Genomic DNA, 12,177 nt, shown 5'->3' on the forward strand with positions numbered 1-12,177 from the left:
CATGTGTTAGCTTCCTTTCATTGCTTTTCTCCCTGGTTGCACTGCTTCGAGATGTGTTTTCATATTGAAGCATTTAACCAATCACATTTCAGCCATTATTTGTTGCCAGGGTCAGAAATCTGCCTCAAGGCCTTCACAATCAGTTCTGCAGGCTCTGCTGCATTAAACAAGCGTCGATGACACTGTTGCATCAACCAATCAGAATTCGATTTGGTGACACCAAGGCCTTCTCGCAGGCGTAGGGATACGTCATCGCTTTCACCAACTATGATTGGCTAGCGATAGAGTGGACTAGCCAAACTGTATCTGGAGCAAGCTGCACAAGCAAATATATTGTTGTGTTGATTTAATAGTGGTTTTGTCAACCCGCAATGGCTGAAGGAGAAGAAATTGATTTTTTGCACATTTACTGTCAAAGCAATTTTCAAGACGGACTTTTCAAGAAAAAAAAGCTGGACATCATTAAGAAAGGTCAGACAACTCCAAAGCAAGCAAGCCTGTCACAACCGGGAATGAACATTTTCAGCACTAAATCGAATAAAAACGTTTGCCAGAAAATAAGACAGGATAGGCTCGACTTTCAGTATTAGCTTCGATGGCGATAGAAAAGAAGGAGGAAAGAAAGGAGGATGGATATTGTGTGCAGGTAAAAAGGATTTTTGGTGAGTAAAATATGGCTATATGCCTAAATGATATTCAATTATATGAGGTTATTATTGATGATATTTTATGTGTCGCAGCCAATGTTCCCTCTAAGCTGCGCGCGTGCGCAATTGCGCACTACTCTCGTCTTCTCTGCGCACAGCAAATCATATGGAGTGCACAAAATAAAATCCCTTTTTTTTATATTTTTAGCTGTGAGGCCGACGCGCGAACCACTCATCCGCCGGGCCGCCCATTCATAGATATTAATTTATTATTACTAAATCATTTATGTGTAGCAGACATTCAACTGCTTATGGCAGGTGTGGTACTGGTGTGTGCCCATAGTGAGCATTGATGACGTTGCTCACACCGGTACTCAGTGTGCTCAGGGTGGTTGTCTTTCTGCCCAGACAAACTAAGAATTAAGAGGGAACATTGGTCGCAGCTGTAGTTGCAATAGAAGTTTTATACCCATGAAATAGTTTTTGAGCGTTGGATTGATTCAGACATAGCTGAAGGCGTCGCTAGAAAATTCACGGACCGCCGCTGCATTAGAGTAACACAATTGCCCCTATGGAAATAATCATTTATCAATTTTCATTCAGACAGGTGTATATACATATACAAATATATATACGCATTCAAATCGGATGTACGGTGTTGACTCCATTTTGTCCAATGTTAACAAACACACTAACGCACACACACAATCTCAGAAATTGATTTTTTTTTAAACGGGCTCAAATATATATATATATTTTTTTTAAAGCGAGCACGGTAAACTCCGAGAGCCGTACATTTGAAATTGGTTGTTCAAAACCGCATTCAAATCGGATGTACGGTGTTGTCTCCATTTTGTTCGATGTTAACGGGCAAACACACTAACGCACACATACACACATTCTCAGAAATAGTAATATGTATACATACCAGTGGCGGTCGGTGCATTTTCTTGTAGCGCCTTCAACATATCAATCCAACCCTCAAAAACTATTTTATGGCTTTAAAACCTCTACTGCAGATAAAAAATAATCAACAAATCAATGCACAAAAATGGGGTAAAATCCACTTCCTAGCAGCACAGCATTTCAATACAAATACTGGAGCTTTTCACACATTAAAACCAGGCCAGGGGGGCGATTTTCCCGGGAAAAGACAGCGATAAACGTCAATGGCGTACAGGCAAACATTGCCCGAAAATGGGGTAAAATCCAGCAGAAAACAGCATTTATTGATTAAATACAAATACTGGAGCTTTTTAGACATCAGAACCGGGCCCGGAGTATCATTTCCCCGGTAGAAAGACAGCGATGAACGTCGATACGTCCATACGTGAAATGACAAAAAATGCACTAAAATTAGGTCAAACCCACTTCCTAGCAGCATTTATTGACTGAATACAAATACTGGAGCTTTTGAGACATTACAACCAGGCCAGGGGGTGATTTCCTCCGGAAAAGACAGTGATGGATGTCAATGGCGAAATGGCAAAAATTAAACTGGGATAATATCCACATCCTAGCAGCATTTAGTGATTAAATACAAACACTGGAGCTGAAATACAAACACTGGAACTTTTCAGATACGAGAACCGGGCCCACAGAACTATTATTTAGGAATATAGCCATATTTTACTCACCAAAAATCCTTTTTAACTGTACACAATATCCATCCTCCTTTCTTTCTTCCTTCTTTCCTATTGCCATCAAAGCTAATGATGAAAGTCGAGCCTGTCCTGTCATATTTCTGGCATAGTCCGTTTTGAAAATGGCTTTAAATCAAAACAACAATATACTATTTGCTTGTGGAGCCAAGTTAGCGCACTGAAAGTGCCGCACACACCATTTTCCCGGCTGTAACAGGCTTGCTATTCGGAGTTGACCGCCCTTTCTTAATGATGTCCATTTTTTTCTGGAAAAGTCTGTCTGGAAAATAGCTTTGTGAGAGAAATCTGCAACAGAATCCATTTATTTTTGCCACTGTCGGCCATTGTGGGTGGAGTTTGCGATCTCTGGCTGCTTTGGCCCGCCTACTAGCCAATCATAGTTGCTGAAAGCAATGACATGTCCCAGCCAGCAAAATGCCAACGCCTATGAAAAATCATTGTGGGGTTGCCAATTCGAAATCTGATTGGTTAAAAGCAACAGTCTTGTTTAATGCAGCAGACCCCGCAGAACTGATTTTGAAGGCTTTGAGGCAGATCTGATCTGGCAACAAATAATGGCTGAAATGTGATTGGTTAAATGCTTCAATATGAAAACACATCTGGAAGCAGTGCAACCAGGGGGGAAAGCAATGAAAGGAAGCTAACAGACCATTTGGAATAATAAGTATTGATGGACAAAATATAATATGATTCAGATATTTCTTAGGCCAGCAGAAAAGGCCTTGAAGGCCCTGACGGCCCGCCACTGATACATACATACAGTTGTGGTCAAAAGTTTACATACACTTGTGAAGAACATAATATCATGGCTCTCGAGTTTCCAGTTATTTCTACAACTCTGATTTTTCTCTGATAGAGTGATTGGAACAGATACTTCTTTGTCACAAAAGACATTCATGAAGTTTGGTTCTTTTATGACTTGATTATGGGTGAACAGAAAAAAAGTGATCAAATCTGCCGGGTCAAAAATATACATACATCAGTGCTAATATTTGGTAACATGTCCCTTGGCCATTTTCACTTCAATTAGGCATGTTTGGTAGCCATCCACAAGCTTCTGGCATGAATCTTTGACCACTTCTCTTGACAGAATTGGTGCGGTTCAGTTAAAATTGATGGCTTTCTAACATGGACTTGTTTCTTCAGCATTGTTCACAAGTTCTCAATGGGGTTTGTCAGGACTTTGGGAAGGCCATTCGAAAACCTTAATTCTAGCCTGATTTAGCCATTCCATTACCACTTTAGATGTGTGTTTGGTGTCATTGTCCTGTTGGAACACCTAACTGCGCCCAAGACCCAATCTTCGGGCTGATGACTTTAGGTAATCCTCCTTCTTCATTGTCCCATTTACTCTCTGTAAAGCACCAGTTCCATTGGCAGCAAACAGCCCCACAGCATAATACTACCACCACCGTGCTTGACGGTAGGCATGGTGTACTTGGGGTTAAAGGCCTCAACTTTTCTCCTCCAAACATATTGCTATATTGCTGGGCATTGTGGCCAGACAGCTTGATTTTTTTTCGTCTGACCACAGAACTTTCCTCCAGAAGGTCTTATCTTTGTCCCTGTGATCAGCAGAAAACTTCAGTCGAGCCTTAAGGTGCCGCTTTTGGAGCAAGGGCTTCCTTCTTGCACGGCAGCCTCTCAGTTCATGGAGATGCAAAACACGCTTGACTGTGGACACTGACGCCTCTGTTCCAGCAGCTTCTAATTCTTGGCAGATCTGCTTTTTGGTGATTCTCGGTTGGATCTTCACCCTCCTGACCAATTTTCTCTCAGCAGGTGATAGCTTGCGTTTTCTTCCTGATTGTGGCAGTGACAAAACAGTCCCATGCACTTTATACTTACAAACAATTGTTTGCACTGTTGCTCTTGGGACCTGCAGCTGCTTTGAAATGGCTCCAAGTGACTTTCCTGACTTGGAAAAGTCTAAGGATTCGCTTTTTCAGATCCATGCTGAGCTCCTTTGACTTTCCCATTGTAGAGTTTGTGGGCGTTTGCATCCAATGAGCCCTATTTAAATGGCATCAGAGAAGTCACCAGCGGTAGTCACTCATAATCACTCACAATAAGTTAAGAGGCCCTGCTATGAAGCTCATTTCACTGACCCAACTTTTTAGTCACCAAAATTGCTAATTCGTGTTGCTGTATGTATATTTTTGACCCACCAGATTAGATCACTTTTTCTGTTAACCCATAATAAAGTCATAAAAGAACCAAACTTCATGAAGGTTTTTTGTGACAAAGAAGTATCTGTTCCAATCACTCGAGAAAAATCAAAGTAGTAGAAATAACTGTTAACTCAAGAGAGCCATGACATTATGTTCTTCACAAGTGTATGTAAACTTTTGACCACAACTGTACATGTATGTATTCCCTGTGTAGGTTTGATCATGAGGCACATTGTCCAAAAGATTGCCATAACGGGGCATATAAAATGGTGAAACCACAAAAATATATCAGCGCATGGGTACGTAATCAAAAAGGGGAGCAATAAAAAAACTTTTAATATTTAAACCAACTGGAAGAGCTAATATTTTTAATATTTATATTAGAATTTTTTTTTTCAAGAAAAGATCAACCGTAATTGTGTTGAATTTCCTTTTTACAATTGTGTAATTGTAAATGAATTTCTACTTGCTGGATCGCATATATGAAAAAAATATAAAAGTTAAATGCTGTGTCACTTCAATAAAAAAACTGAAAAACAGATTTGAACCAAACCTGTATCCTGGGAGGGAAGGTAGTGCTGGAGGTCATCAAGCCGTGCTTTCAGCTTGGCATCAACAGAAGAGCAAAAGCTTTGGACACAGGGTGTGACACCATTGGTCTTCATTGCCAGAGCACTTTTTTGCTGTTGCTGCCCTGTGTGGGCTTCACTAACCCAACCTGCATCACTCTGCAGATCCCCTGGAAAGTCTGTCCACATGTAGGCAGACACATCTAACTCAAACTGTGCCTCCCAGATATTGGCAGTCTGTTCTGCGAGGTTTTTCACAGAGGAGGTGAGGAGCTGCACCGAGCTCACTGAGATGGCTTTAGTTTCTTCTTTGGTGATAGCCTTGTGAAACAATGAAAGGGTATTGAATACATTTGTATTAATTTTATTAAATTACATTGTATTTGTATTTCAGAAATACATTAGAGCTGCAATGATTAATCAATTAAATTGAGTAAATTGATTAAAAATAAGCTTTGAATTACATTTTGCCACTTTGATTATTATTCATTTAGAGTGGTGTGGTAGTGGTTTGTTTTGAAAGTAGTCATACGTCTACTTACAAATGCCTCTAGATACGAAATGTTCAGGTTATAATTTTTTTATATGTAAATAAGTGACTCAAGATACGAAATAGAACCAAGTTACAAAATCCCCCCAAAACTAAATGCATTTCCTTATCCGTTATTTTATTTTGAAAATATTGTCGCGGAAGCATTGATTCTCACTTTAGAACAGGGGTCCCCAAACTTTTTCCTGTGAGGGCCACATAACTCTTCCCTTCTCTGATGGGGGGCCGGTGTCAGTTTGTAACAGAAAAAGTGTGTGACGATCGTAGGGGAGCTTAAATTTTTTATTGTTTTCCAGAAAGCCACACAACCAAATAACCCTTTCCAGGTACTTTACAGAAAAAAAGTCAGGAAACAAATAATAACTAAATAACCCTCTCTGAGTTCTTCACAGAAAAAAACAGGAAATAAATAACACTATTTATGAAATAAATAATAACTAAATAACTCTCTCTGGGTTCTTCATAGAAAAAAAAGCCATGGAACATTAACTTTCTGTTGTGCCATGCACAATCTTCTCCCTTTGCTCTGAAGTTTATGCACGACACCACAACCTTCATTACAGAATCCCACATCAACACTTTGCAGCACAGTGCTAGCTGGTGAATTAGGCAGTGGACTCGTAGCAGGGCGTTGAGACGCCTTTTTTTTCCAACTCCCGGTTCATGCGTCCTATTAGATCACGAGTTTCGCCCACCATGCTAGGAGCCCCGTCAGTCGTGATGCTAGCTAGCTTTGACCAGTCCAGGTCCAACTTCTCCATGGTTTGGCACACTTTGTCAAAAATATCCTCTCCCGTTGTAGTCCCTTTGAGACTTTGGAGGGCTGCCAGATCCTCGCATATCTCAAAGTTTGCGCTAACTCCACGAATAAAAATGAGCAGTTGCGCTGTGTCTTGCACGTCCGTGCTTTCATCCAGTGCTAATGAAAAAAAGTCAAATTCTCTCGTCTTCTGCTGCAGCTGGGCATAAACATTACTCCCGATTTCTTCAACGCGTCTGGTCATTGTACTCGCCGACAGACTTACGGCATTAAATGCATCTTTCTTCTTGGGACACACCTCCTCCGCGACAGCATCCATACATTTCTTAACAAACTCTCCGTCAGTGAAAGGCTTACCGCTGCTTGCTATCAGTTTAGCAACCCGAAAGCTGGCCCGAACGGATGCCTGGTTCAGCTGAGCTTGGCGTACAAATGTATTATGCTGAGATAGTTGGCCACTTTTTAGCTTTGGGAATTGTCTGCTCGTATTTGGCCTTGCAAGCTATTGTACTTGTCTTTGTGACGGGATTCATTGTGTCGGCGAAGATTGTATTCTTATGAGACAAACGGACTTTTCTTTGCATTGAACAAAAAAATAATCGTTTGTCCACTCCAGGTTAAATACCCTGCATTCTGAATCAATTTTTCTCTTACCTAACTTTTTCGCCATTATTCCGTTCTCAAACAGGTTGCACAGTTTTTATATGCTTGAATAGTCCGTCATTTCATCGCTCTCAATCTATTTCATATAATGAGAACAAAAGCATTCAATTCAATTGGCTGTCTCACAACGATCACGATATATGTTTCAAAATTCTCTCTGCCATACCTGTCCACCACGGTTAAATGCTTCCCTTATTAATGACTGCAATTCCCCTTATAAAGCAATTAAAAACTATACAAATGCAACGCGGCACATATTTTCACACACACGTGGCACATATGCTTTATTTATTTTAAGACATTAATAAATCATTTCCTTATATTTTTTTCTCATTTTTGTGTTTCCTCACATCTTTCATACAAAATTGGGATATTTTGACCAAGTTTAAAGGGTTTAGTTGGTAGTTGTGTGAGGACCGTGGAACAAATTGTAGAATTTAAATACAAAGTACACCAACTTACGAAATTTTCAATTTACAAAAATATTCTGGAACCAATTAATTTCGTGAGTAGAGGTACGACTGTAGTGGATTTAATTTTGTTTTGTTTTGGGGAGGATACACTTCCCTCTGGTGATAAAAGATATGATGACACCTACCATGGCCACATTGCCATTCTTGTGTGATTGAGCAGCGCAGGCTTCCGGTATTAAACATCATGCAAAAATAACACAAACAATGATTATCTAATATATATATATATATATATTGATTTTTTCCAAGATGGCGCCGTCACGCGGAAGCCAGTGGCAGTAGCTCTGTCCACTCTTATTTGTTTTTTGTGTTTTACAGCCCTTCTATCTTTTTTAAATTACATTTTAATATTTCTTAATACATTCCTTTTTACTTTACTTTATACTTTTTACTTTAATGTTTTTACAACTTTCTTTGTTCTGTTTGCCTGGCTTCTTTCTGCCACTTCTTTTTTGGAACCATCAGCCATGCCTAAGATGTCACACACATGGGACTAGCTGTTACAATACGCAGCAGAAGGAGCAACACCTCAATACCGCTGGAAATTCGGAGCTGGACAAAAGTGCCGGGAGAAGAGGCAACGCTTCTGACCAACCATTCCATCATGGGATAAGATGGAAGAGCTGTCGGCGCTTACCAGGCCGGAAGCGTAGTCCTGCTCTGCTGCTGTTGTCTTCATCTCCGGACTACTGAGGAACTGTGCGGATAAGCTTGGAAGAGTGACTGCATATTCTCTACCTCGGTCACTGTCTGCAGAGGTTCCCCATCTCGTGGAAGACTTCCTGTGTGTGGTTCCAGTTTTTGTCCAACTTTACGTCTTTTTGAGTCTGTATCCGTTTTAGCTACCGCAACCAAGATGGCGCCGTTCAAGTGGCAGCCGGCGGCGGTAGCTCCGTCCACTCTTGCTCGTTTTGTGTTTTTGCTGCTTTTCTGTCTTAATGATCTGATTTCGTGATTCTTCATGATCCAATTCACTTTGATTTGCTTTGTACTTTTGCTTTGTTGTTCTGTCTAATCACCCTCTGCAACTGTCACAATGAAATTTCCCGAATACGGGATGAATAAAGTTGTCCAATCCAATCCAATCCGATAGCCAACAATTTACTTATTTTAAGATTTTTTTGTTTTTGTATATGTGGAGATCTACAAATGCTACAGTGAGCAGAGATATGGACTCCCAGGAATTTGAAGGTCTCCACTCACTCCACACATCCGTCGTTGATATACAGGGGGGCAGGAGCGATTTGTTCTGTCGGAAGTCCAAGATGAGTTCTCTGGTTTAGGAAAGGTTCAGTGCCAAGTTTTTGAGAGCTATCCACTTGCTGAGTCTAAGGACCTCATCTATGTAGGCTGTCTCATTCCCCTCTGTAATCATCCCCACCACCGTTGTGTTATACGCAAATTACATAACTATGTTCTCAGGGCGTGTGGGTCAGCAGGCGTGGGTGTAGAGCGAGTAAAGTAATGGACTCAGCACACAGCCTTGGGGCGAGCCAATGCTTAGCATGCGGGCAGATGAGAGGTGCTGGGGTCAATTGACCAGAAAGTCCTTAATCCAGGAGTAGGTAGAAAGTGGGAGCCCCAGATTGGCCAACTTTGGGATAAGAATGTCCGGAATTACGGTGGAAAGGCTGAGCTGTAGTTGAAGAGAATTCTGACATAGCTCCCTCTTTTCTCAAGGTGACTCAGTGCAGCGTGGAGGGCAGTGATTATTCATCTTCGGTGGATCTATTCGGCCGATATGCAAACTGATGTGGGACATGTATGAGGGAAAGCCAGGTTTTGATGTGTTTCAGTACCAGTTTTTCAAAGCAACTTGTGATAAGTGGTGTGAAAGCTACTGGGCCTTAATCATCCAGATTGTTTGAGGATCACTTCTTGGGTACTACTATGATGGTAGGCGATTTTAGGCAGGCTGGGATGGTAAATTCTTCTTGTGAGGTTGAAATTGTCAGTAAAGACTGATGCTAGTTGGTCAGCACATGCATTAAGTACTTTGCCTGGTATTCCATCCGGTCCTGTGGCCTTCCTGGGGTGGACTGCACGGAGCACACGTCTCACATCCACTACCTCCATAATGAGTGGGGTGGAGCTTCTTCCCGAGCTTGGTGTGGGCTGTACTGGAGGTTGAGGTGGTGTGACTGGGTGGTGGGCTGGGGACTCGAAGCGGGTAAAAAAGTAGTTTGGGTCCTCTGCCAGTGCCGCATCTGAGTCCGCAGGAGTTGCAGCTCGGCCCTTGTAGTTGTTGAGGGTCCGTATGCTCTGCCACATTGTTCGGGGGTTCTCAAGATGCCCTTCTATCTTCCCCTTGTAGTCTGCTTTGTCCGCCTTAATGTCTCTCTTCAGGTTGGCACGAGCTACGCTGTAAAGTGCCCTGTCGCCGGATCTGAAAGCTGCATCACAGGCCCGGAGAAGCGATCGGATCTGGCTGGTCATCCAAGGGTTCCGGTTTGAGTAAATTTGGATGGTCTTCTTCACACTGAACATAGCCATGCAGTACTTGATGTGTAAGCGGGTACTGTGTCTGTTAATGTGCCCAGGTCCTCATGGTGGAAAGTCTCCCACTGTGTCTGTTCAAAGCAGTCTTGGAGTCGGGGGAGGGCGTCATCAGTCTAAGTGATAATGGTTTGCCTTTAGGGCTTTGTCGGCTGAGAGGGGTGTATACTGGGGTCATGAACAAAGAGATGCGGTGTGACTGTCCAAAGTGTAAGAGTGGTGTGCTCTGTATATACCTTTGATGTTAGAGTAAACATGATCCAGAGTTTTCTCCTCACTTGTTGGACATTTCACATGCTGGTAAAATTTCGGCAAAAGTTTTGAGATTTTCCTGATTAAAATATCCTGCAATTGTGCCACTTGGGTAGGCATTCAGGTGATTGTTTATTGGTTACAGTAGTGGGAAGAGAGCGGTTCTTACGTTCGCGTCTGGTGGGATGTCCACAGCTGTGATGATGAAGAAGGCTAGCTTTCTGGGCAGAAAGAAGGGTCTACGTCTCACCAACATGAATTTGAGGTCTGGGGAACAGTGTCCATCCAGAACAATGCTATTGTTACACCAACCCTCATTCACGTAGATAAAAAGCCCACGGCCATTGAGGCATATGCAGAGGGTTCCTGTACTTGTTTTTTTAGAAAGCTGATGGCAATACACTTTGAGAGGATTCTATTAATTAGTATGAAAAAAGGGGCCTTTAAAATGCTCTTATGAAAGTGCAAGGCGACAATGGAGGTGCAGATCAAAATAAATGTTACTGCGAGAGTAAACAGTTTTTTCATCTCCTAAAATTAATCTGCAGTGCCTTAAATGTTTTTTTATCCGAAAGAATGAGCTTGATTAATCTAACTAATTCACCAGTAGATTAATCGATTACTTAAATGATGGCTGCATTGCTATAATACATACAATTAGATTTAACCATTTTGTGTCTTCACAACACTAACTTTTATAAAAAAAAATCTTATCCGAGCACTAACCTGTAAGCGTTGAAGGAAGAGCTGTTGCAGGAAGTCATTCCAGATGGCCAGAGGGCGATCCAGGAGCCGCAGACACACTTTGTTCCAGTGCTGACTGATGGAATCAGCAGAGAGAAGGTCCCAAACAGCATCTCTAATGGCTGCCAGCCCCTTCAGGCTCTTTACATAGACCAAAAGGCTGCCAACTCCATAAAAGATGTCCCCCTTACACCTAAAAGAAAGAGTACCAAACTAAAATCCTTTCGATTTTCCAGATCAATCACAGGCACACTAGCATACTAAAAAATGAATTATTAGGGAAAACACAAAGTACAGTTGCAATCTTTAAATACTTTACATTAAACATGTTGGAACCATAATACATCAATCTGGCTACTCGAAGGTGGCTAGTATGTAATGCGTAACATTGACTCCATTACGTTTAATCCGTTACATTTACTTGAGTACCTTGCTGAGAAAACGTTACTTCTAGGAGAAGTTTTACCACGCCATACTTTTTTTAAAAACTTTTTTGTATCAAAAAAAAGGTGACTTACTCCACCACTTTGGGCTACATTGAGTTGTTACATTTTTTTCTCTTTATTCTACATGTACACTTTATTTTTGTCTGAGATACCTACAGTGCCCCTGCCAGTTTCACCAATGAAACGAAGTAACAATAATCACGACTCCATTATACCAATCAGACCTAACAATACAGTCATATGATCCACTCAAATTACACAGGTTTCAGAAATCCTATAATGCTGAGCTGTTCAATCACATGGCTGTAAAAAATTAACTCTGTGTTAACAACATTACTCGAAAAAACAGATATCAACCTCTTTCCCAGTTTTTGTTTGGCACAGATAGACCATGTAAAACTGAAGAGATCAGCATTTTAATTTTATGATAGGAAATGTGTTTTCTTAACTAACGGGTGCAAGTTTTTGTTGCAACCAAACCAGCAAAGACACTTTAACCAATGAGATTTCTGCAGAAAAGAAGCACCTGACTGCAATCCACTGATTGCACTTGTAGGTCACTAGACTGGTAAAAAGGTGTCCTCTTTATGGGTTGAAATGAAAACCTGCACCCACGGCAACCTTTTGTGGAATAGTTTGCCGACAACTGATTAAGACTCTCCCCTCGCCCATCTACACCCAGCAAAGGCGCAGGTGCAAGTTGGGAAAACTACATTGTGTAATATTATTTAAAAGTAACGTT

General features: G+C 41.4%; 1 protein-coding gene across 4 annotated transcripts in view; it reads right to left on the reverse strand.

Annotated features, from left to right (window-relative positions):
• Positions 1-12,177, reverse strand: part of cog1 (component of oligomeric golgi complex 1) — a 39,333-nt gene that overhangs the window by 17,196 nt on the left and 9,960 nt on the right. For all 4 annotated transcript variants that reach the window (XM_077618479.1, XM_077618481.1, XM_077618480.1 and 1 more), the window contains 2 exons: positions 10,972-11,182; positions 5,036-5,372 (listed from right to left, as the gene is read on the reverse strand). In XM_077618479.1, the coding sequence (XP_077474605.1) occupies positions 5,036-5,372; positions 10,972-11,182 (548 nt within the window). The remainder of the gene's footprint in view (positions 1-5,035; positions 5,373-10,971; positions 11,183-12,177) is intronic.

This window comes from Stigmatopora argus, chromosome 14, assembly GCF_051989625.1.
Source record: "Stigmatopora argus isolate UIUO_Sarg chromosome 14, RoL_Sarg_1.0, whole genome shotgun sequence".
Lineage (NCBI taxonomy): Eukaryota > Metazoa > Chordata > Actinopteri > Syngnathiformes > Syngnathidae > Stigmatopora > Stigmatopora argus.